The following is a 26,451-nucleotide window of genomic DNA, read 5'->3' as shown; positions in this document are numbered from 1 at the left end:
CAGCAAAGCACCTGGGACAGGATCCCACTTTGCCAAATACTGTCTGTAACCTTCTTTAAAACTATGGTTTTCACACCAGTTTCCCTCTGTTGCCTATGCTAACAGCTATACTTCTGCAGGACTCGCTTAGTCCTAGCCGAGCCCAGGGCAGGGTCTGTGTGACGGGAGGGGATGGTGTCCGAGCCGCCCGCTGCGGCTGAGTGGCAGACGTCCTAAAACCTACGCCACGACCTGGGCGCTACCCTGGAGCCCCAGAGCCCAGCTCCCCACGATGCGCGCGCAGCCAAGGCCGCCGGCGTGCTACCCGGCAGGCTGTGCGCGGCCTCCACCTCCCACCACGTCCCGGCAGCCGCGAAGACGCTGCCACTCGGTTCCCAGCACGCTGGCGGCTCCCCGTGTCCTCTGTGCTCGCTCTAAAACAGAGGTCCTCTGCCGGAACCAGGACTTTTTCGCCCAGAGCCCTTCAGCCGCAGAAGAAGGCGAGAGCCGACACGCTACACCGCTCGAGGAGGCGTGGTGTGGGGACCGGAAGAAGCTTCTGTTGCCAAGGGAACGCGGAGCGCCTTGGCGTCCGCTCAGCCACTGATGCTCCGCGGCGGAAGCGGAGTTCCCCCAACTTATTGAAGAGGCTGTGCTTGGGACAAGGGATCCTTCCTACGAGGCCTAGAGAGGGAGGCTGAGGCTCCCGGGGAAGAGCCCACGGAAACGGGTATAAGAGTACGTCCATTCCTGTCCTTGTCAGCCCCTTGGGCTTCGGATTGGCCTCAAAGATCAGGTATCTCCACCCGCATCCCGCTTTTTGTCTCACTTCATCTCCATCTCTGTGTTATCTTTTACCTCTGTTGGGTATGATTTTACACGTCCTCAGTTTCACCCTTGTTAAGTGTACACTACCGTCCTGCTGTGGTTGTGGCGCCGTAGATCCGGTGCCAGGATCCACTGCTTCAAAAAGTTCCCGCTACCTGTTCGCAGCCACTTCATTCCGGCAGCCAGAGGACACCTTCTCCCTGTCTGATATACAACTGCTCTAAGCTGTTGCCCATATTTTGTTTGTTTGTTTGTTTGTTGTTTTGTTTTAATCCAGACTAGTTACTGTCTCTAATCCGTGAGAGATGGGAAGGGAGAATTGAGTGTACGTGATGAATACTTAGGAGTCTCGAAAGTGTAATGAACTGCTTTTGGCGAATGCATTTTGCTTGCTTGCTTGCCTGGTTGACTTAAACGCTGCCCAAGATGGGCCTTTTTATACGATGTATAAAAGGTTTATACAGTATAAAAGATTTATTCAGTTGAAAGTTCATCATCAACAGTTTTTAACTGCATAGGATTGCTTAATTGGGGTAGTAGAACAGTCTAGACTGCTAACATGTTTAAAGTTTACAAAAAGCACTTCTGTGGTTTTCTCTGTCTAATCTTGTCTCTCTCTGCAGCTTACCTCTAAGCTGTTACATGTGGATAACGTGATAATTCTTCAGTGCTTTCCTGGCAACCAGTAATCCTCTGGGAAGCTAATTCTCAGAAAGCAGCTAGGAAAATTTGGCTGATGTACATATAAAGGGAACGAAAGAGATGAGAAACTGAAATATCAGCCAGACTGGACAACCTTGAAACCTATTCATGAGCCACTGCCTTAGACGGTATAGGACAAAGAGACTTAACAATTAGGAGTCACGCAGGAGTAGTACACAGCCAGTATTCAAACCTACGTGTTCTTAGTTCAGATACAGGAGTTGTTTCATCTTAGCAAGTTTACTTAGTTATCAGTTCTGCCAGTGTTATACCATACATACAGTAAGTCCTTTTCAGCTAAAGGTGTGTTTTGTTCCTAATCTAGCCAGTATGCTGTTCTTTCTATCCATTAAAGGTAGTCTAGTCTCAACTCAATATCAGCTTTATACCTTTAAAAAAAGATGATAGTAAGTCTAGAGATTTTAGTTCTCTCTGTCTCGGTCTCTGTCTGTCTGTCTCACTGTCTCTCTGTGTGTATTTGTTCATGTAGTGAATTTTGCTAAATCAGAAGAATTGGAGTTACAGGTGCTTGACAGCTTCAGTTAGTGGGTGTTGGGAACCAAGCTGGTCCTCTGGAAAAGCATCAAGCTCTCTTAGTGGCTGTGCTATCTCCAGTATAATTTTATTATTTTCTTTCTCTTTTTTCAGTGCTTGAGATCATACTTAGGACCTTGCACACTGTAGGCAAGCACATTATCATTTTGCTACATAACCAGTCCCTAAGATCTTTAGAAAATTTAAATAGACATGAGTAGTGAAAGATAGTATAAAGCTAATTGTTTTCCCAGTTTCAACCGTATCATAACTTTTTCCTTTGCTATGGGGGTTAATTGCATAGAAATGTAATTGAAAATACAAAACCTTAAGAAATGCTTAAGAAAAATCCTTCTAATTGTTGACGTTAACTCAGATGATTGGGTAAGCTTTTGCTTGAGTGTCTATCTTAATCTAATTGTGTAATGTTTTAATTTGTGGGTTCATTACAATGAGGTTTTCTTGTTAAAAACTTTAAACCAGAATTTTGAAGAAATTCTGAACAATTGGACAAAAATGGCTGAGAATGCTTTGTGATAAGTGTTTTAACTATTTATTATTCAACTGCAAATCTTTAGTTCACTCTCAGTGCTGCAGATTGTTATTTCAATTTATTCTGATCTTCTCCCTTACTGATTAGGTAGTCTTCCTCAATCTCAGGGGGTGGGATGTTTCTTCTTAAAGAGCATTTTATGGACTTACCTCAGGTTAGTTTTACTTAGCCTTTGGAGAAGCCTTTGGTGCCCAAGATCTTGCTTTCTACAAACTTAAACAAAGTAAGGAAATAAAAGAAGAAAATAAAATCAGCAGAATATCTATCCCTCCAAAGCACAAAATTTTCAGGGCACAATTTCCCTTCAAAGCTGAAGAAACTATTAAATCTTTCATATTCTGAATAAGAGACATTAATGAAAGGAAACTTACTGTTTCGCATGACAAAATATAGGGGTATGTGAATTGAAAGATTATGTCATAAGCAGACCAATAGAAGAATAGATCAGGTTTCCCAGCTTATATAAAGTTGAAATAGTTTCCAAAACAAACAAACAAACAAAAAAAACCAAAACAAGGGTTCTCATGGACAAGTATTCACCTAAAATAGGACTTTTTCTTGGAGCTTTACAGCCTGTGTGAGCATGTTAAAGAGTGGTTTATAGTGTCTAAAATATCTCAAACTTAAGACACCTTGAGATTCTTTTAAAAGTAATTCTTAAGAATTCTTTTCCAGAGAATACAGCTTTGAATGTTGAGAACCCACCAATAGACCCAAACATGGATAAAAATTTAAAAGGGAGATTGAGAAATTAAGAGATAATAAGAAAAATGAAACTGGAAAAAGTTACTAGCTGTTTTATAAGACAGAAAAGTGGAGGAAGGAGGAAAGACGGACAGTCAGATATCTGAATCAGTTCTCACACCCAGATAAATTTCAGGCAGATTAGAATTTAAATTCTGAAAAGTAAACTGTCAATACAGGAAACAAAATATTAGTTAATATGTTTAAAATACTGAAGAAAAGGAAATATTTCTAGACCTAAAATTGAAGAAAACTATCAATATCTTCAGATAAAAGTTCTGTACTACAAAACAATAATAATGAAGTCAATTTTTAATTGACTAAAATGGTTTTCAGTTCATATATATGGAAAGGGTTCCTACATACATTAAACAAAGGAGTAACTACCAGAATATGGCAGAATATAAAAGAAAGCATATAAAAGAAATACTATTAAAAAGCAAGCTCTGCAATAATATTCAGTTTTACTAGTGATGGAATAAGTGCAAATTTAAACACTGCTGTGATAGGACTTTTCACTTTCCAAGTGAGAAAAAAAATGGAAAAGCTGACGACTCTTTAAAATTTTATACTCTAAAATATTTCAGTAAGAAATCATGGGTATTTGAAAAAAATAATAAAAAGCCACAAAGAGCCTTGAAAAATGAATACCTGATGGTAGAACTTTTTAACAATGTTTTGTAGTACTTGCCCAGAAAAAGACGTCATATCTTTGAAAATATATTAAAGATTATATGGAAAATGAAAAAAATATATAAGCATTATGTTAACATGCTTAGCATAGTATAGGACTTACTAGCAAATTCAAACTAAAATGATAAATATGAAATGTTTCATATCACAAGATAAATTTAAAATAGATTCATCAAATGCCAGCTCTTAATCTGGGATTCAAAGAAATGTTCTGAAATGGGCTTTGAATCTCTGATATGAAAAGGTTTTGAACTAGCTCAAAGGAAAGGAAAGTACCTAAGGTTAAACCCATCTTTAGGATAAGAAAGAGAGCTTTCTTGTAGGACTCTCTCAGGAAGGATATACTACTCCTTGTAGGCATATCATTGAAATTCGATTTTGTACATTATACTGATAGAGGTCTCCCAAAGGCACTAAGCAAAATGTCAACTGTACAGCCACTTTTCTTATGCATTTGACTTAGAAACTTCCTATTGATAACCTTACCCCAATATCCCTTGCTTGGGATAGTATAGAATAAAACATATAAAAGGAATTATAACAGGTTTATATGACCTTAAATGAACCTGAGAATTAATGAAGTGAATTAATGTTTCAAGAACTTTGGAAATTCGTTTTCAGAAAATAAAGGGAAATATTTAGTAGAGAGGTATATCCTGACAGTGCCAGTAGTACTGGGTGGTTGGTAAAAAGAGTATTTTTTCTATCATAAAGTAATATTTAGGATTTGATGAAACTAAAGAAAAGCCCCTTAAAAAGCTTTATTTGGAGATGTGAAGTGTGTAGTTTGGATTTTTCAATATAATATTAATATTAATTTAGTCTTTAAGAATTTCATACTTGTTTATAGTGCATTTTGATCATATCCACCCCCTATTCCCCAACACCAATTTTTCCTGGAGCCCCCCTCTTATGACCCCTCCCACCTTCATGAATTCTTCTTTCTTTTAAAATAACCCAATGAGTCCAGTTCTTACTACCCTTATGCTCATGGGTGTAGAGCCATCCACATGGGTAACCAGCCAAAGACCACATCCCTGGGAAATTGACTTTCCTAGCAGCCAACAGCTTCTCAGACAGAGGAGTGGCCTCATGAGCCCTTCCCTAATCCATGCTGGAATGTTGGCTGGTTTGTGCAGTTTTTGTGTAGGCAACCAAGGCTGTCAAGAGTTCATGAGTACACTGGCCCTGTCACGTCCAGAAGTTCTGCTTGGCAGCACGCCTGCTCCCGACCTTGATTTTACAGTCTTTCTGCCTCCTTTTCCAGAATGTTTCCTAAGCCTTGGGAAGAGGGTTGTGATATAGATAGGTGTTCCATTTAGAATTGCGCCCTTTGCAGCTAACTTATTCTCGGTACTTGTATTTGTTGGGAATCTTTATATCAACAGCTATCCACTGGAAAAAGAAGCTTCTCTGATGAAGGTTGAGAACTGCATTAAACCAAAGTGTAGAGAGCAGTTTATTACTGTGTCCATGTAGTATGGTGATAACAGTAGTTTCTTCCCTATGACTTCCCTGTTCGTGGGTTCTTGGTCAGGTTTGCTGTACCACGCATAAGTTTCTGCCTGAAAAGTAGACTTTAAATCCTACCACAAAGCAGCTGGTTATCCCCATAACCTTCATGTCATTCTTGCATCCATGGGCATAGCCTGTCAGCTAGGTCATTATGGTAGCTCTCAGGGTGAGGTAGACTTGTAATGACTTTTGGCTCCTAGTGTCTGCATACAACTTTCCTGTACTAGGAAGGCTAGATACCAGGGAAGACGCTTCTGGGTTAGTACCAGCTGGATTACCCCATAGTGTGTGACCAAAGAGTATGATGTCTTCAGCGCTAGTGTCTTAACTTTAAGTTCCCATAGCCTACTAAGAGGAATGGCAATAGCTTGTATATTGTTTGGGGTGGTCTCTTGGACTGTCCCCTCCTCAGCCAACAACTGGAGGGGAGGTATCCTACGGCTAACACTAATAATAACCCCCACCCAAAGTCCTCTGTCTTAAGAGCTTAGTCTCCAATAATGAGGACTCTGTCCTGGACTGTAGCTTCTAAAATTGTGACCTGCTTTATCTTAGCATTTGTTACTGGAAGAGAAAGCTGATTAAGACAGATTTTCCCCTTAAACACTTAAGGGACAAATTAACAAATATATATGTGTGTTTGTGTGTATATGTGGGTGAGTGTGTGTCTGCACGCACATGTGTATGTTTGTGTATTTATAACAAATATTTATATATGCATGCCTTTGTGTACATGTTTGTGCATGTGCACGCATACATATGTGTTTAAAGTTTGCATTTTTTTTCTATAATGGCATCATAATTAAAGCTCTTTTACATACTGGTGGGATATTGTAGATTTGCTAATTCAGAAAACATTGACCTTAGTAAGATTGACTAAAATTATGGAGCGTATCCATTATTTTCAAAGAATTAGTGGTGAATTAAGAGAGATATAAGAAATGGGTGAAATCAGGATATTGTGTGTGAATAGAAAACCCAACCAAACTGGAAACAACTTTGCAGAAAACAAAAACAGTAAGGTTTTTATAATTACATATTATTTCAAAATAAAAACATGGCCTTGTGTCATATATATATATATATATGGTGATTAAAATGATATATCTAAATCTTGGGTTTTTTCTTTGTTTTTGTTTTTGTTTTGTCTTCTGCTTTTGAGTGTTAGCATCAGACTGTAGCTGAGTCTCCTTGCCTACAGTGTTCCATATTTATAAATAAATGTTATAAATATTCATAAATAACTTTGAAAGCTACAATTGGCAAACTCCACATGAAGCTAACAAGAGTTACTTCTTGAATATTATAAATTTGGTTGTTTCAGGAATATTATTTCTGTTGCCAAGGTTTATATGCTGCCAGCCTGTATGTCAGTTAAGGCTCCTTTCTGATAATCGGCTTACACTGTTTACTAAAGTAAAGCCACACGGAGCGGTTTTTGTGTGCTGCCATTATCTTTACATTTTTCATGTGCATACCAATATATTCCATATGTAAGATACCTTTGAAATAATTATTTCTCTTTCCTTACAGTTGCTTTGTAAATATTTAAGTCACATTATGGGATTGCTGGACAGACTTTCAGGTTTACTTGGCCTGAGGAAGAAGGAGGTTCATGTTTTGTGCCTCGGGCTAGATAATAGTGGGAAAACAACCATCATTAACAAACTGAAACCTTCAAATGTAAGTATTTCTGTAATTCTTGACATTTTCTAATACTAGGGAAAGTTCTATGCAACATTCCTTTGAAGTTATTACTTCTGTGTTCATATGAAGTCCTGTTGCTCTGACTGTTGGTAAAGGGATATCAATGAACTGTTGCTTGTTGCATGTGCAGCCTGTTTATTCAGTGTGCAGGTAAATCTTGATCATTAAGCTGGAATAGCCTCTCTTGCTTCCTTTATATGCCCCTAAAGAGCTTCAAGAATTGGCTAAGTTTACTTATGGTTGCACGGACTTTGTTTAAATTTGTTTAAATTTCTTCTTCATTGGAAGAACAAAACAAAAGGAAAGATATATAAGTGTTCTAAGTTCTATGGATAATTAGACAGTGGTGTGCATATTAATGATAGATGGCAATTTTGAACAACATATATATATATATATATATATATTTACTGAATATAAAGAAGTCTAGCACATGCAGTGTATATAGGATTTGTTACATATAATTCCTAATATGATTTCTTGAACCTTAAGCAGTAAGCAACTGTCCTGGCTCAGAAAATTGACCTGAAGATCCGGAGTGCAATTTGCTTAGCTCCCACACTCCTACCTTTTTAAACTATACTAATAGCGAGGAGGTGTTACTTGAATTGGAAGGCTTAGAGGCTCCGTACTTTTGTTACTCAGGTGTAGCTTTTACATTTTCTTTCTTCTTATTTTGAACTGAACATCACTTGTGAGCTTTCATCTACAGTTTGGGCACTGTTTTTAGTTAATAAAGTATTAGTCATAGGGTCAGTGTTCTCTTAGGAAAAGATTATAAGACTGTTCCATGTCTTATTTTGTAGGAAAGTTGTCTCTTGTCTGTGTTGACAAAATTGATTTGGGGATAAACAGATTTTAGACTCAAACTTATTTTTAAGATAAATTATTCTAATGCTGTATTTGAAATGAATATCCTCAGTTGTGAGGGTATTTTTCACCCAATCACTCTTTGTAAGAAATAATGTAGTTTTGGCTCATGCATGCTGGTATATGCCTTTAATCCTAGCACTCCGGAGTCAGGCAAATCAATCTCTCTGAGTTTGAGGCCAGTCTGGTCTACATAGGGTGTTCCAGGTCAGGTAAGACGGCATGGTGAGACCCTTACTTGGGTCGGGGTAAGGGAAAGAAGCATGAACTTGAAAAACTCCAAAGTAATCTATGCAATTCATTTGATCCCTTGCATATTAAATTTCTCCTCACTCCTCCTTGACTTGTCAGGCATTGAATAACAAATACCTAGAATAAGGATTGGCACTTAAATATATTTTGGATAATAGAGGAATAGATAGGTGCCTGATACCATCATCTTCATCATCATTGTCATCATCGTCATCATCATCATCTTTGACCAGGGGATTCTGTTGCCTACATGGTGGATATAATTTTTAGCAAACTTGATGAAACTAAAACTTCTCTTAGAAATTCTGTTCTGGTCCTGTTGATAATTGTCTAATCATTGCTGGACTTAGATGGTACAGTCTACACTCTTTCCTTTCTTATTGCCATTCAGTGCAGTCCTGGATGTATTTGTTCCTGGATAAAACAGAGGGAAATTAATAATAGACATGACTCCTTGTTTGGGAGATGGGAATAAGAGTGTGCCCGCTGTGTGTGTAGCAGAAAGACAGAAGGTTGATTTCAGGTTTCTGCTCAGTTTCTTTCCATTCTACATTTTCAGATATGCATGATCCCTTCCTGGATCTGAAGCTCACAGATTTTGCTAGGATAGCTGGCCCATGAGCTCTGGGACATCCACTGTACCTATCTCCTGAGTGTGTGCTGTGCCTAGCCTGTACTCTGAATCACGTTCCATATGAAAATGAGTTCCATATGAATCTGTGCTATTCTGGTCAACTTTTAGAGCTTCTTTTGTTGATTATTTCCATTAGAACTTTAGAGAAGAAAAGTTTGGGGTTTTATCCGTTTAAGCTAAATTTTAAAAGGGAGTTTGTGGATAACCTAGGTAACTATGTAGAATCAACTTAGGTGTTCTAATTATAAGTCAGTGAAGAGACTGTTGTTATTTGGTGTATATTTGCTGTGGTATTTTTAAACTTTTTAACCTTTATTATATGCTGCAAAAGAATTAAATGAAAATGGTAGGATTGTGGGAAAAACAAAAAATTAATTACTGTATTCCAAAGCTTGTTCAAGGAGCCTCAGAGTAATGAGGCAAGATCTTAAGTGCCCCAAAATAATTTATTTTTCCAGCAAGCAAGGAGGACACTTTGGGGAAAATGTTAATGCAGCCCAAAGACTGGATAGAAGGAAAAGCTGAGTAAACAGACTTGGGAGAGGGAAGCAAGAGCTGCTCTGGGAAAGGCCTGGTCGGAACACATCACTGTTACGGTTCCTATGCGCCAGTTCACTTTCAGCCTCTCTTCCATCCAAATTTAAATTTTACAAAAGAAAAGCACCCAAGTGAACATGGTAATGCAAGGCAAAATTTTCCCATCTTTTATTCTTACTTTCACATGAAAGTAACAAGTTTTTTTTTTTTAATTTAGTTATTCTTAAGGCAATATGGGAAAACATAGGAATAAGACTAGCCAAAATGAGAGTATAATTATAATAGCACACATTTGTGGAATGTTTATAGACAACATGGTAAGTATTTTGTACCTATTAGCTCATTTAATTCTCATAATAAATTTATGAGCACGATAATATAGTTGACATTTAAGCAAACCTTGGCTTAACCAACTTGTGCCAGGTGGCATAGCTAATTAGAGTAATTAGGAGGCTATTGTAATTCAAAGCAACAAATGGAAAGGTCAGGTTTTTTTGTTTTTCTTTTGTATTATTGTCATTTATTACAATTTATTCAATTTTTATCCTGGCTGTGGCCCCCTCCCTCACCTCCTCTAATCCTACCCTCCCTCCCTCTTCTCCCCCTGTGCCCCTCGCCTAATCCACAAAGGTCTGTTTTAAGGTGGTGTCACAGAGCCAGTATGTCCTAGGGAATGAATGGTTTTGTCCATGGCAAGTAACAACAGGAGGAGTCAAGAGTAACTTGTAAGCATCTGGGTTACAAGGTGGACATAGTTTTGCTTAAATGAGTTCATTTGTCAGTACATTTCAAATGACATTTTCAAATGTCTATGAAATCTGTTAAAGTGTGTCCTGCTGTTCTCTTGGCCTTTTCGATTTTCCTGTAGAACTCCCTACCAGAGCCATCAGAGTCTTTCTTCAACATTGTATCACTCCTTTACTTAGCAATGACTTTTAAACACATATGCCTTTTATTTTTCCTGAGTGGCAAGTTCCTTCTTGCCCTAGGATTGTTTCTCTGACTAACTCCCTTCCTACCATTCACTCATGTGTCAGATGTCACTCCTGAGCGCCCTTCATCTATGTTGTCATATGTTGATTGTTGTTTACGTTATGTGATGACCTCCTTGAGAGCAGAGACCAGGTGGATGTGAAGACAGTCCCAAGTGTACATAAATTCAGTATGTATGTGTTGAGTGATTATAAAGCTCACCACAGGAACTCAAAGTGACTTTTAAACTACTTATGAAAGCTTGCTTACCTTTTTTAATAAAACAAAATGTGAATTTAAACATATGGGTTATACCAATTCATAGTTGGCAATTAAACCTTATATATTTGTAAATGATTTTATACACAGTGACCCTATTACTAAAATTATAGTATTTAATCATGTTATCTCCTTGATAGCATATTTTAGAAATGGAGAAATCTGGAGACTTGAGGAAACATCCATCTTTGTAATTACAAATGTCTAAATTTTTATGTTTTCTCTTACAGGCTCAGTCTCAAGATATAGTTCCGACCATAGGATTCAGCATAGAGAAATTCAAATCATCCAGGTAACCTACCTTTCCTCTGTGACTACAAAGCTGTGTTTCCAGACTTACCTGGAAATCACTAGTCATTTCAAATCTCCATGCCTTCTGGGCTTTTTGTACTATATCCTTAGCTTATTCTCATCACTTAAAGTTTAGGCCAACTCTTGAAACCTCATTAGCAAAGGAAACATTCTTATGTTATTCATTGAAAAATCATATGTAGATTAATAAATTTATTTTTAACTTTTTCTTGAATATTAACCATAGTTATTATCCTGTAGGCATGATGATTTATCTGATAGAAAACAAATTAAAATATTAAAAAGTTAACTGTTCAACTTAGTTGCTTAAAATATAAGTAATGTTTTGCTTTTGTTTATAGTTTGTCTTTTACAGTGTTTGACATGTCAGGTCAAGGAAGGTACAGGAATCTCTGGGAACACTATTATAAGTAAGTATTTTTGCAAAACTTGCTTAACCACATGGATAATCTTAATGACAGTAATGATTAGAAATCCAAGTGATTATATGTTTTTTGCTATAATAATGTAACTTCATATATTCATGACACTGCCCTTGTTCTCTTCTGTTTTTGATGTCAGTTTTCATCTATGGTTGTTATAGCTACACGTTAAGAACTAGCCATCAAGTTAGGGATAGTGGTACATACCTATAATCCTAGTACTTGTAATGCTAAAAAATAAAGATCAAAAAAATTTAAGGCCAGCCTGAGCTATATAATCATTTTTAAGCGAGGCTGGATTACATAGTGGAACCATATCTCAGAAAGAGAAGAGAGAGAGAGAGAAGAAAGGCCTGTAAAAGTCACCTTAACTGATGTTTTGTTGTTTTACCAGTCTCTCTGTCTCCAGTGTTTGCACAGTATGTTATATGCAGACACCTGTGTAATGAGGTACCACAGCTGCCCTTAGTGAAGAACTTATTCTTTATTCAAATTATTTCTTCAAGGAAATCGTAGATCATAGAGCAGAACTATTACTGACCATGTTTAGTTAAAATAACAAGATTGTTTAAAGCAATTACTTGTGTTACAAGTATTTCCAAACAAGATTTTTTTGAGTATATGGACATAATTTTCAGTAAGAACTTCAGATGTAACAGATGTCAAATTATTAGGATCCAAGTAAGATTGCATGTGGTATTAAAATTTTATTATTCTGTCTCCTTATACTACACAGAGATGGACAAGCCATTATTTTTGTCATTGACAGTAGTGATAAATTAAGAATGGTTGTGGCCAAAGAAGAACTTGATACCCTTCTAAATCACCCAGGTATCTGTGTAACTTCTGTCTGTGATAGCTGTGCTTTGGGTTCCATCTATATGGTTAGTTTGTTCTTTCATCTAAGAAAAAAATGTTTATGAGATAAAATTCTTTTTTATTTACACTTGTAAATTTTAAGCTTATTGGTCATGCAAAATTTAATAACAGCTTTGTCTAATTTTTTAATTTCCAAGTTTTCTCAGTGTTGTTTGTTTGTTTGTTGTCTACTGGCATTTATTTCCTTAAACGCTTTTCAGACAGAGAAGATGAGGGAGGAGGTGGCATTCTGTACACTGGGACATCATTCACAATAAGGCTTTGGTTGCCTTATTCTCACAGCACATGGTAGCCAAGGAGCAGCGACAGACGAGCTTTTGCTTGTTTGGCCTTCCATGTTTACAGAAAGGAGGAAACTCAAGTAGGGGGAAGAGGAACTAGATTGTGGCGTTATTATTTATTACTGAATCATGTATTTTAAGTGTATGTGTGTGTGCCTGAGTGTATTTATGTGTACCACAGATGTGCAGAGCCAACAGAGGTCAAAGAGTACATCCTGTCTCCTGGAATTAGAGATACAGGCAGTTAGGAATCCCTGGTCAGTTTTTTTTTCTGAGTGTTTTTTTAAATTTAATTTTATTTATATATTTATTTATTACAATTAATTTACTTTATATCACCGCTGCAGCCCCCTCCCTCATCTCCTCCCAGTCCCATTCACCCTCCTTCTTCTCCCACTATGTCCTTTCCCTAGTCCACGGATAGGGGAGGTTCTCCTTCCCTCCTATCTGATCCTATCTTGTCAGGTCTCATCAAGGTTGGCTGCATCATCTTCCTCTGTGGCCTGACAAGGCTGCACCACCCAGGGGTTGGTGATCAATGAGCCAGCCACAGAGTTCATGTCAGAGACAGCCCCTGTACTCCTTACTAGGGAACTCACTTGGATACTGAGCAGCAATGGGCTTCCTCTGAGCAGGGGTAGTCATTTATTTTAAGTATGGCTTAGGTCACAAGGGTAAGATAGGGAATGAAGTAAAACGGTAAATATGTGCAGTAATGAACTTGGCAAGTTGGTTTTTATAGAGAATGGATATAATAACTATGGCTGGAAATACATGGTGTTTTTATAAGATGTGAAGATGCTGCTGTGCATTGCTTTTCCTGTGGAGGGCAGCTGGACAGGACTCGACAGGTAGCAAGGAGATTCTGTGACCACCTACCAGTTATGGTTTCTAACTTCTAAGCTCATTAAAACATTGGGACTTGGCTTCACTCATTACATAAGGGCACTTGCTGCCAAACTTGGCATCTGTCTAAAGTTTGAATCCCAGACACACATGGTGGAGAGGGAGAGAGTGGACTTCTTCCCATGACTTGTCCTGTGACCTCCACATTCACACATGGCACACCTACATGCATGTACATAGACACATAGACACATATGCACACGGGGACACACATGCATGTACATGCATGCACACACAGTAAATACATAAATGTTTTTTAAAAAAACCTCTCAAAACCTTTAAGCATGTTTCCAAAATTGTAGTGGGGAAAATACCTTGTTATAAATAATACCTCACTTGTTTATAGTGCTGTCTGTGACTTCAAATTAAAGCAGAACGCACTTCTTTTTCTCCCTGCTTAGGGCTGACACTGAAAGCAAGAGAAATCCTTGCCTTTTTACATAAATACTTCTCTGTGACTGCTAAATTCCCATCTCTGACCTTACTCTTTGGTTTAAAGCTTCTAGCCAGAGGGCACATGGTCTGTCTTATCAAATAGTTTTAGGTTTTTTTCTGTTTAGATCACTGGTTCTGAACCTTTCTAAAGCTGCAGCCCTTTAATACAGTTCCTCATGTTGTGGTGACCCAAACTATAAAATTATTTTGTTGCTGCTTCATAACTAATTTTGCTACTGTTATGAATTTTAGTGTAAATATTTGATGTGCAGAATATCTGATATGCTGACCCACAGGTTGAGAACCACAGGCTTAGATGACTGTTTAACTGTGTATCTTTAAGTGTTTATGTATGTGTATGTCAATTTTAGGGGGCTAGGGCAAAGTGATCCAGAACACAGGGGTGTTATGATGGTGTTCTTTTCTTTTTCAGATATTAAGCACCGCCGAATTCCAATCTTGTTCTTTGCAAACAAAATGGATCTTAGAGACGCAGTGACTTCTGTGAAGGTGTCTCAGTTGCTGTGTTTAGAGAACATCAAAGATAAGCCATGGCATATTTGGTAAAAAAAAAAAAAAAATGTATTTCTTATTTTGTCTTTCTGAAAAATCTGTGAGAGGTAGATGTAGTGTTTTTTGTTTTGTTTTTGATATTTTATAAACAGCCAAACATGGTAGAATGTAAATTAAGTATTTGTTTCACAGAATTGCAAGTACTCATGAAAATACTGCTTTTAACTTTTCAAATACTTTGGTGCTTGAAAAAGTATATATATGTATATGTCCTCTTATAGTGAAAACCATAAATAAAATAGCCACTTACTCTTCTGTTTTCAACGACAGTGACTTGCTTTTCCATCAGCCAAGCCACTGAATCATTCACTAAATTAATTTTCCTGGGTTGCTAGTGTACTTCACCATTACCATGTGGCATTTTGCTTTTTATTTTTTGATGGTTTGTCTTCCTAACACTTATGGTTAGCTTTCTGGGAGTTAGGATTTTGCCAAGTTTTGGTTGCTGCCTTATTTTTCCCCCATATTTGTGATTGCTACATATTATATATACTGTATTTGTTCAAATGAAGGAGTAGAGATAATGGTTTGATATGGACATACTAGTAAACAGTGTCTGGAGTTGCTTTGCATTATTTGTTTAGGGAACAGTTTCCTAATTAACTCCTATGTACTGCCTTACTGAGATCCTCTTTGGCTACCTACCCACTACCCTTCCATGCCCTAAAATGTCTTCTATAGCATTTCCTATGTTTTCTAAGAGTTACAATAATAACTAAGAGGGAGTTAGACACAAAGCAGAGAAGTCTACTGGCTCTAGAAGTGACATAGCATATAAATCAACAAAGTGGAGCCTAGGAGCCTCAGCATGGAGCGGGGGATGGGAACACAGTTCTTCTGCTAGCTGAGGAGCTGTTGGCATTTGGATAGTTTCTGGGAAAGGAAGAGACAGTTTTCTTTGAGGGTAACCTGATAGGCCAACCACATACTAGGACAGGCCCCACACCCAAAAATATTTGGGGGTAACACAAACTGGAATCTCTGGGTTTTAAAAGAGAGGGAGACCATGAAGTTTGATGGGTAGGAAGGTGTGAATGAATATGATCAAAATACATTGTATAAAATTGAAAAGATTTAGTAAAAATACCTTTAAAAAGAAAAGATCTGGGAGAGCTAGCCTTGGTGCTGAACAGAGTAGCATGTAAGGAAACCTGGGATTCCGTGAGTTCCAGATGTCCCTTTGCCCACGAAGGAAAGAGTGAAGCCTTCCCTACTTTTGAACAGTAGGGGGAAGGATAGTGCTACTCTATATTGAATCTGAGGTCCAGTGGTATTTGATAATTATAGAAGAATGTGATTTTAGGCAAAGAAAAAGTCTGCGATACAACCTTTGCTATCACAAATCATTGGACTCCAAAATGTTCTCGCAATGTAATATATGTTAAAAAAAAATATTAACTTTTGTATTTTGCTGAATATTTTAATGCTTTGATGGAAAGCAGAATATTCAAACATGTAACAGTTGTATTTAAACAGATTTATTCAATTATGACATCTCAAAATTTTTTTGTGTGTGAAAGGTGAAATCGTGACAATGTAATGATGTTCTATTCCCAGGTTCTATGTTTTCCATATGACATAGAAAATGCCTACCTATAACTTTACTTCTCCTTAATTCAAACTGGACATCGTCTTGTAAAATTCAAATTAGCATTTTATGTATAAGACTTGTTCTGAATTTTCTGATTTTTTTAAAGTCTGTACAAAATTAAAAATATGTTTATCCTTCTCTCCAGCTTTAGATGTTTGGGCGGTAGTCCTTAAATACAAGTATATTGGTATAGTCTGGGAAATTAAAGAAGAATTCAGAGTTTTTATTCTTGACCATTGTTAGTAAAATAGAGCCTGGGGCCTCATTGTGTTGGCATATTTTTTTCTTTTCTTTTTTTTTTTTTTCTGTTTTGTTTTTCAAGACAGGGCTTCTCTGTGTAGCCTTGACTCTCCTGTAACTCACTGTGTCGATCAGGCTGGTCTTGAACTACAAAGATCCACCTGCCTCTGCTTCCCAAGTGCTGGGATTAAAGGCATGTGCCACCACTATCCAGCATGTTGGCATACTTTTGACTTAGTTCTTTGGGGTTTATTTGGTTGTGTGTATTGTAGAATAAACACACAATAAGGAAATAATTATATAAAACATCAGATGACTGGATGAAGAAATGTTGTTAGGGTAAGAGAAAGCATGAGGACGTATTGTCTTTGTGGCCTGATTTCAGTCTGGGAGCATTTCATGTAAAGGCCTGGTTAGAGAAATAGCTACCCAGTCAGAGGGCTGGAAGAAAATGGCTCTTCCTGGCTGAGAGTGTGCCTGTTCTGTTCCCGGAACAGCAAATAGCCTGGCTAAAACAAAGGAGTCAAGGGGGAAATTGGAAGATGTGGCCACCGACAAGTTACTCTGGGCCAGAAAACCCAAAGCACTGGGGCACCTGGCGGAGAGCTTGATGTTGCTCCAGTCTGAGTTTCACAGTACACAGGGAACTTGTTCAGAGAAATAGCAGGGTTTGAATCACCTCCACCAGCTGAAAAGGAACTCTGTCCTCTATTACTTGTCTAGAACTATGTGTGCCAAAATCAGTACCTTGGGTTTTTCTGACCTAAGTATTTCTATTACTGATGTCTTGCTATTATATGTAATCAAAAGTGTGCTTTGAATACTTGTTTACTTACGCTTCTGTCTTCCTGCTTGAAAATAATTCTTCACTAACCTGTAATCTCAATTTAACAAGTAATTCCTTGGCAGTAATTTTCTTTAACTAGAACCAGTTTAAATCTTTAGGTTCTTTACTATGCTTTAGGTAATACTTCCTCACTAAGTAAATGCTATAAAATAATCTAATTATTCAGAAATTTTAATTTTATATTAATATGATCATGAATTTTTAAATAAGTAACATAATATAGGTCTGGATCTTTCAAGAGGAATATTTGAACTTTTAATATTTTAGTTTTGTATACCATACTCATAATTGTAGATGAAATATCATATCAGAGGTTTAAGTTTAAGGATGGAAGAAAATGGATGCAGTTTGCTTTTACATGTGTGCTTCAAATATGTAATTCTTACAATAACCATGTCAGATTAGCAGTAATATTCCCTCAGTTGCAAATGCCAAAGATTCCCACAGTAATAAATATAAAAGTACAGTAGCAATTGATGGGAGTTTTGTTTTCTTCTAATAGCTTATGGAAGTTTATGAGTTAGGCACGCTTGCTCACAACTAATTCCTGTATTTGCGGGGTGGAGCCTGTTCAGTCAGTGCATAGCAAGTTTTAGGCAACAACAGCAACAAAACCCACATTATAATTATGGGTTTTTACTGTATAGACAATAAGTTATATTTCAAAGTCAGTTGATTCTGTCACTATATTGTGACCTAAGTTAAATATTTTAATAAGTAAATGCAGTTGGAGTATGGCACAGAGTGAGGTAGGATAATGAAATCTAGAAAACTTTTCTGCAGTAGCAAAGTAGCCAGATGTTTATGTGTTCTTAACATCACTAAAGAGTCTCAAAATCAGTCTCGGTGTCTTTTTCTCTAGTCCTCAGACTTTAATTTTTCTATTTGTATTCTATTTCAGTGCTTAACCAGTTTTGCAGAGATGTGTGTTATTAGCGTATATTTCTTTGCAATGTGGCAAAAATGTTGTTTACTTCTAGAGTTATATGATACCATAAATGGATTTTTGTTGTGTATTTTATTTCAGTGCTAGTGATGCCATCAAAGGAGAAGGGTTGCAAGAAGGTGTAGACTGGCTTCAAGGTATGTCACAAAATACTGCACATCTGTAGCCTGCTTCTTTTTCATTTATTCATTTCATTTGTATATTTTAATTTGGTTACATCAATGCCCCCTTCTTGTTTTTATTTCTGCTGTCAGAAAAAACAGTACAGTAAGTATCTGATGCCTTGCTACATTTATTTTATTATGTTTTTCTAGCAGATTTACTTTAAGTGTTTCAGTGTTTACATTCAATAATTATAGCCAATCTAGAAAATTATTTTAACTTATAGAACCAGATTTTCAATAAATCTAGCAGATAAAAAACATATTTGAAGTTTAGGACAAACATTAGGCCTTACTGTTAATAACTAGGACCAAATTACAACTATTTTTTATGAATTATGGTATATAACACCTCATATATAACATATATAACATGTAAAAGTTTTAACACTTACACTTAGTATTATAAATACTATTATTCTGTTACTATCTTGTTTATTTTCAGTTCAGTTTTTTCATTAAAATAGGTATAACAGATTACTACAGCACTACGATATTAGAGAATAAATTAAGATAAATGTTCTGTTCCCTAGGATTGTATTGTTTACTGTGTGTAAGAACAGCTTGTGGCATGCACAGCGATAGATAAGTGTGTGTTCTGTGTGTGTGTTCTGTATGTCCATTCTGTAGAGTATGGCTAAGTCATAAGTGTTCGATTTAAGCAGAATAACTGATTATTCTTACTGAGACTCCTTCTACTCTGAATAAGAGTAAAAATGATACAAATTCTAATCACAATTTTTATTTATAGCTATTATTTCCTTATGCACTAGCCTTTTAATATTAGATATGTGTAGAATAGTATTTTCAGTTTTCTTCTATGTTTTGGAAACCACGGCAGAATTATAGCCTGTTGTGTTGGATGGAAAAGTAATCTGCATACAAATGCTAGTTTGCTAGCACAGTTCAGAAAGATGTAAAATCTGGTCTTCTAGTGAATTCCACAGACTTTCATTTTCATTTCTTTTTATTTGTTTCCTTGTTTTTTCAAGACAAAGTTTGTCTGTGTAGCCCCAGCTGTCCTGAAACTTACTCTGTATACCAGGCTAGCCTCAAACTCAGAGATCTATTTTCCTCTACCTCTAAGTGATAGGATTAAAAGTGTGTGCCACCACTGACTGGTACAGACTTTCTTTTCTAGCTTGTATTTATTCAGTCAAAATATTTACTATTAAATTGCAAGGAACGTTGTTGTCATATGTTATAAGTAAATAAAACAAGCATCTCTAATAGTTATAAAAATTAGAAAAGGCATTTTTTTCTTTGAACCCACCAACTTCAATTTTCAAATTGTTTTAAGAAGTATTCAGGGTTATGGGATGAAATTCCAGAAAGAAAACAACAACAACAAAAAACTGGTAGGTTACAGGATAAATCTGTAGAGAAGCATATTCCATCCCTGATTTCTTCCTTCATGACTGTGGGCGATTATTCTCAATGAAGGTGCAGCATGGAATAGAAGCCCTGCTAACACTCTGTGTGCACTAATTTCAAGCACAGTACTGAAAAGAGGATGCTGTGGCATCCAAGTTTTGGGTTCCATTTCTCCTTCCCCAACTTATTTGTAGTTTCATTTTTGTCTTTAGCAATAGCCACTAGGTGGCAGTAATGATCCAATATTACAGTACCAATTTTCACCTCTTGGCCCCAGTTGTGTTCTTTCTTTTTCTATCTTACCTCCCCAGTCTTTGTGAGAACAGCATGTTGTTGGAAGTGCTTTTCTGTCCTTTCATTGCATCAGTCTCTGCAAGGTAAGTAGTAGCATCCCAGTTTGCTCTCTGCAACAGGAATAGTTGCAGAAAGAGTTGAGCCATTGAGGCAGCATATTTGCCTTTAAGTTCTCTTTCTACTAGAAAACATCTTTTCTTACCTTTTGAGGTAATTTTCACATCTGTGATATGAAAAACTTAAATTTCATAAAATACTGTGCATATGTGTTAAAGTACCATGTATAGAAAGCCTTCAGTGCCTGTCAGATTTACTCTCTTACCTAGTCACACTATTTAAAAGAGGCAGAAGCTGCAGAGCTTTAAAAAAATTAAAGATTATGTCAGTTTGTTTACGACTAGATGATCATTCATTGTATTTGCTATAGGATAGCAAACAGTATAGATTATATTGTTTCGGTCATCTACTTGACTATGAAAAGCAGTAAACACCTATCCTTTAAAACAAGTAATAGTAAATAAAAGAGGCTATCTTGCTTCTAATGCCACTCCTTAGCTAAAGACCCATAGGAAAAGAAAAATACCTTTGAGCTATATTCATCTCACTTTCAGAATCCTGGCGTCTCCTAGCATGTTAAACAAGGTTCACTTTGTACCAAGTTAATATTATTTCTTTAAGTTTAGTATTGGACTTTTCATGAACTATTAATGTTACATATGATTATATTCTCTTTTGAAAGATTTGGTAATTTTGTATGTTTGAGTATCAGTATGAATTTCTAGTTCTGAAACTTCCAAGTGAGTTGTTTTTTGTTTTTTGTTTTTTTGAGGAGGGGTAGGTTTTTTTGTTATTGTTGTTTTTTTTTTGTTGTTGTTCGTTTGTTTGTTTTCTGAGGCAGGGTATCACTATTTATGTAGCACTGGATAACCTGGAACTCACCATATGAATTTCCCAACAATGAGACTACAGGCATGTTCTTCCTACCCAGCTTTCAAGTGACTTCTTTTTAAGTTTTTCCCAACTAATGAAACTTATTTTATCATATTATAGGCAAAGTGAAAAATTAGTACTGCCTCCAGAGTTCAGACTTTAATCTTGTTTTGTTTTGTTTTGTTTTGTTTTGTTTCGAATACCAAGAGTGGCCCCAGGACAGCCATCACATGCGTTAAGCAAACACACGTCCTAGGCAAGCACTACACTTCTAATCCACCACCCTACCCCACTTCTAGATTCGAGTACCCATATCTGTACATGCTGTGCATCAGAGCACTCTAATGAAAAACAGAGGGTTGAGCACATACTCTAATTTCAGGTATTAAAGGTAATGAAGGCAGTGTTTTAAAAAGATGTTAACTCCATGTACATAAGGAATGAATGTGGGAAACATGGTAATCTCATTTGCAAAATCTCATTTGGGTAGCTGATGGATGTTGATTGGCTTAAAAGGCCTCCAAAAGCTGAATCCTAAGCTGGCAGTATGAAATGATAGTACACAGCATAACTGGCTTTGAAGATCTTCTCAAAGGCTCAAAATATGCTGGTAATTGAAAAAAATACACAATGAAAAAAAAAAAAGATGGATCAGAAGCTAAAAAGAGAAAACATGACTCCCCATCCAAAAAAAAAAAGTTTCAGGATTATCATTTGCAAATGTTCAGATACTGTCTCTGGACAGGAAAACACCAGACACACCTGTGTGTGGTAATAGTACACTGAAAACAAGGGGGAGCTGCAAGTTTTCTTTTTTTCAATTTTATTTTTCTTTTTAGTTACATTTTGTTAACTCTGTGTCCCAGCTGTATCCCGCTCCCTCATTCCCTCCCTAACCCCACACTCCCTCCCTGGTCTCCTCCCTGCCCCTTTCCAAGTCCACTGATAGGGGAGGACCCTCCTCCCCTTTCATTTGACCCTGTTTTATCAGGTGTCTTCAAGGCTGGCTGCAAAGTCCTCCTCTGTAGCCTAACAGGACTGCTCCTCCCCTGGGGGGGGGAGGAGGTCAAAGAGCCTGCCCTTGAGATCCTGTTAGAGATAGTCCTTGTTCCCCTTGCTTTGGAAAACTACTTGGTTACTGAGCTACCACGGGCCACATCCGAGCAGAAGTTCTAGGTTATATCTATAGATGGTCCTTGGTTGAGTGTCAGTCTCAGAAAAGACCCTGTGCCCGGATATATTTGGTCCTTGTAGAGCTCCTATCCTTTCCATATCATACTAACTCCCCTTCTTTCATATGATTCCCTGAGACTCTGCCGAGGGTTTGGTTATGAGTCTTGGTGTCTGCTTTAAAACACTGCTAGTTAGAGTCTTTCAGATGCCTTTTGCGGTAGACTCCTATCATACGTTCAATGCACATCCCATTTGTCTTTCTAAATGAGGATTGATCATCTTCGCCCTTGTCCACTTTCTTGATTATCTTCTTTAGGTGTGTAGATTTCATTATGTTTATATCAAGTTTTCATATGGAATACTGTGATTCTCTTCTGTCTTCCACCCCACCAGGAAACAGTAGAAGTTGGCAGAGATAGGGAGGGTCTTCTGAGGACTCAGACTTAAAAGGAGGTGGAAGATAACGTTGTCTCTGAGGAATCACATCAAGAAGTAGTCAGATGTCAGAGCACACACCTTTAATCTCTGCGCTCAGAGGCAGAGCTGGGCTAGTCTCTGAGTTCCAGCCAGCTTGGTCTACAGAGCAAATTCCAGGACAGACAAGGCTACCTAGAGAAACACTGCTTCAAAAACAAAATACTAAAATACTATCACCAACCACAAAATGAAAAACAAAAGGAGGAGGAGTTGGCGGTGGTGAAGGTGGCAGATAATAACAAGAGTCATCTCTGAAAACAGACTTTTCCAAGAAAAAAGTCACTAACTAAAGTTATCATTTGGTGACTTCCAAGGAAATGTCTTAACCAGACACAGTAGAATAATGACCATTTTTGACAAACTGCATACACATTTCTGATGTTTAGTCAGCGTTTTAGTTGTATTCACTCATATAAGCAGATAGCAAAAGGATCACAGATATCTAAGCATAAAAATATGAAATATACAAATGAAAACGTGCAAGAGAAGAAGAGTAAGGAGAGGATTTATATAAGAAAATGTTTTAAAAAGTATTAGCGTTTATCATTTAAAAATGTCATTTTTTGTGAATATGACCAAGATATTACATACTGAAAAGAAATTTCAGCAAGAAATAAGTCAGTTATTTGAAAATAAGAATATAATAATGATGGAAATTTGACAAAAGAAAAATAGTGACCCTTTTCTAGGGAGCAGGACAAAGCAATAAGGAACAAAGTTGGAAGCCAGGCATGATGGTGCATTCAAGCAACCTGGTACTCAAAATGCTGAAGCAAGAGGATCAAGAGTCCCATGGCTAGCCTGACTACTTAGTGAGACCTAACCCAAAACAAAACAAGACAAAAAATTTGCTAGAGAACAAAATTGCATAGAGAGCCATACCAGGAGATTGTGGTCCATACCATTAATCCTAGCACTTGGGAAGCAGAGACAGGTGGCTGAGTCTGAGGTCAGCCTGGTGTGCAGAGAGTTCTAGGACAGCCAGGGCTATACAGAGAACCCCTGTCTCAAAACAGGAAAACCAAAACCAAAGAGGTATTGAAAAGATCCAATACCCAAACAAGAGGCAAGTTTAGAAAGAACCAAGCAAATAGTGTCATCAAAGAGGATTTGTCAGAATTGAACCTTGAGAACTTAATGCAAGGGAAGAGAATATTCTGTCATTAGGAAGATTCAGCCCTGAAGACCGTGGAAGCTTTTGCTATCTTCCTGAGGTGGAAATAGTTTCCATATAAGGAAAGATATTGTTATATTAAACTTCCTAACGGCAGCTACTTAAGATAGTATTGATGGTACATGGCACTGGTCAGTTCCTAGAAAAGATCATGGAAAGTACACTAAAATCACCTTCTCAGGCAATACTGTCACAGGATTGTGACAGTAGAAGAAGAACCCAAGATCAAGGGGCCTATCTCCCCAATGAACTGTAAAGTGCTCATTGTGTAGACATGAGGCCCAAGTTTAAATCCCTGATACTTACTACAGCCAGTAACATCTGTAATCCCAGTATACCTATGACAAGAGGTTGAGATAGGAGAGTCCACACAAGTTTTTGGGTCAGCAAGCCTGACAACAGCAGAGACCCCACCTTAAGATAGAAGATGAGGGCCAACACTAAGGGTTGTCCTCTGACCTCCACACATGGACCAACACACACTTGCACTCACAAACACGTGAAAGTGTGCACATGCATCTTATAGTCACAAAATAAGAATGGAAGGAGAAAAGAGGAAGGATAGCTAAATGGCTCAGGAACTAGGAAAACCAGCTCAGGAATGGAGGAACAAATCTATGGGCTGTTAATGCAAATCCTCAACTAATAATAAGAAGAAACAGAAGGGCTGTCTAGGTTGGAGAGTCCTCATGATGTTTAGAAAAGAGCTTCGAGAAGGTAAAAACAAGGGCTAGAGGGATGCTCAGTGGTTAAGGCTGCTCTTCCAGAGGACCTGAGTTAAATTCTCAGAACCCACACGGGGGGCTCAACCGTCCATAACTACAGTTTCAAGGTATCTAACGCCCTTTACTAGTTTCTGTGAGTACTAGGCATGCATATGGCACACAGACATGCATGTAGGCGAAACACTCGTACACATTAATGATTTTTAAGAAGAAGGGGAAAACGATGGACTATATAATGTGCTTCATGTGTGAGAGTATTTGAATTGAGTTAGTGTTAAATGTGCTTGAGGAGGAGGAAGAAGGAGAACAAGTAGTAGCAGCAGAAGTAGTAAACAGATGGGCTTGGGTTGTGATTGTTACCTCTAGAGAAAACAAGATTTAGAAGAAAGCATGCGTACCACCTGTCTGAGCCCTGAGGGACACTGACATAACAAGTATTGGCAGCATGAAGGTTGCAAAAGCGTAGCTGCATGGGAGTGTAAGAACTGAAGTCTGAATTACGTGTGTGTGTGTGTGTGTGTGTGTGTGTGTGTGTGTGTGTGTGTAGGTGTGTGTGTGTAGTGGGTTTTAAGTAATTATCTAGAAAAGAATTCCGTGTAAGGAATTGCTTCCAAAAAGAAGCAATGATCAAAGGGATTGTTACCTGTCTTTCTAATAAGCCTGTAAAACTAGTTAATTCTTTATCTACTTAGAACTTATATAAAAATTAATACAGTATTATTAATTGTACCTTAAGAAAACAGATGTATGCATAGGGCCTTCTGTGTTATATGGATTTGCCTAGAGTTAATTTAGAGAATAGGGTTACTACTATTTCCCTTGTGAGGCTGACAGTAGTTTTGTCTTATTTATTATCAGATCAAATCCAGGCTGTGAAGACGTGAAAAGATAGTCTCCAGGAACCAACAAGAATTTCAATTAAAGGAGTCTATATAAAGCATACTGGATAATCTCAATTTTATTTTAAAAGATTTATGCAACCAAGGATATTTTGCAATATTCTGCTTGCTTTTATGGACTCTGGAAGAACTTTTTAAGGGCTTGAGACATTGTTAATCTGGCCATTAGCTATGAAAGCTAATATTTTCTCAAAACTCCTTAATTACCAGCTTCTTGTGAACATCTACACGCTGTTGTAATTAAAATGTGTAAATACGTTATAAGCCATCTCAATATCTTATCGTGATTTATGTCTTTAATGTATTTTTATTTTTAATTGTCTTCTGAAAGTTTATTATATGATTTTGAAGCGTGAATTGTGTTAGTGAAACAGCTTTAAAGATTTATAAGGGATCACAGATAATTAGTATATATGTAATTTTTTTAGTGTCACTAATCAATAAAAATTGAAATATATCAATTAGAGTACTTTTTGTTTGTGCTGAAAAGAATAACGTGTTAGTGTGGTATTTGGTGTTTTACTGTCAAGCATTATCTGAGACTGAGTGAACTGAATTTATTTTTTTGGTGCTTATTGAATATTTCCATACTTTCTGCTCAAACCTGGTCCTGTTAACCTGCATATGTGTATGTCACTTCACAACTATAAAGGTTTGGGTATCTGGTTAGCCCATTTTTTGGGTCATTCATATATGTAAAGTATTCCTTGCCTTCACTGAAATCAATGTAATGAGGGATAATCTGAGAACATTTCATATATGATGGATAAATTTTATTTCATTGGCTGAATGACAATATTGCATCTTCAAATTAATAAATGTAAATTTTAAGAAGTATTTATTATTTTTATAACTGAGTTGTTTTTCCCCCTAAACAAGATTGCATGTTAGTAAGCTTTTTATTATAGCAGAATGCAAGAGATAATTTATATAGAGAGAGGGAGTGGGGAGGATGGAAAGGAGAGAGAAGGAAGGAAGGAAGGAAGGAAGGAAGGAAGGAAGGAAGGAAGGAA

At 37.2% G+C, this 26,451-nt stretch overlaps 1 protein-coding gene across 1 annotated transcript; it reads left to right on the top strand.

Moving 5' to 3' along the window:
- Positions 1 to 308: 308 nt before the first annotated feature.
- Arl6 (ADP ribosylation factor like GTPase 6) lies at positions 309 to 26,262 on the top strand. The gene is made up of 8 exons (XM_055593421.1): positions 309 to 775; positions 7,082 to 7,231; positions 11,030 to 11,091; positions 11,453 to 11,521; positions 12,270 to 12,364; positions 14,468 to 14,597; positions 18,313 to 18,368; positions 25,398 to 26,262. Exons 2-8 carry the CDS (start codon positions 7,109 to 7,111, stop codon positions 25,421 to 25,423), a joined length of 561 nt encoding a protein of 186 aa, XP_055449396.1. The 5' UTR covers positions 309 to 775; positions 7,082 to 7,108; the 3' UTR covers positions 25,424 to 26,262.
- Positions 26,263 to 26,451: the final 189 nt, after the last annotated feature.

The sequence above is a fragment of the Psammomys obesus genome, unplaced genomic scaffold, assembly GCF_907164565.1.
Source record: "Psammomys obesus unplaced genomic scaffold, mPsaObe1.curated_primary_1811, whole genome shotgun sequence".
Classification (NCBI taxonomy): Eukaryota; Metazoa; Chordata; class Mammalia; order Rodentia; family Muridae; genus Psammomys; species Psammomys obesus.
This window is presented reverse-complemented; position numbering and strand designations above follow the sequence as displayed.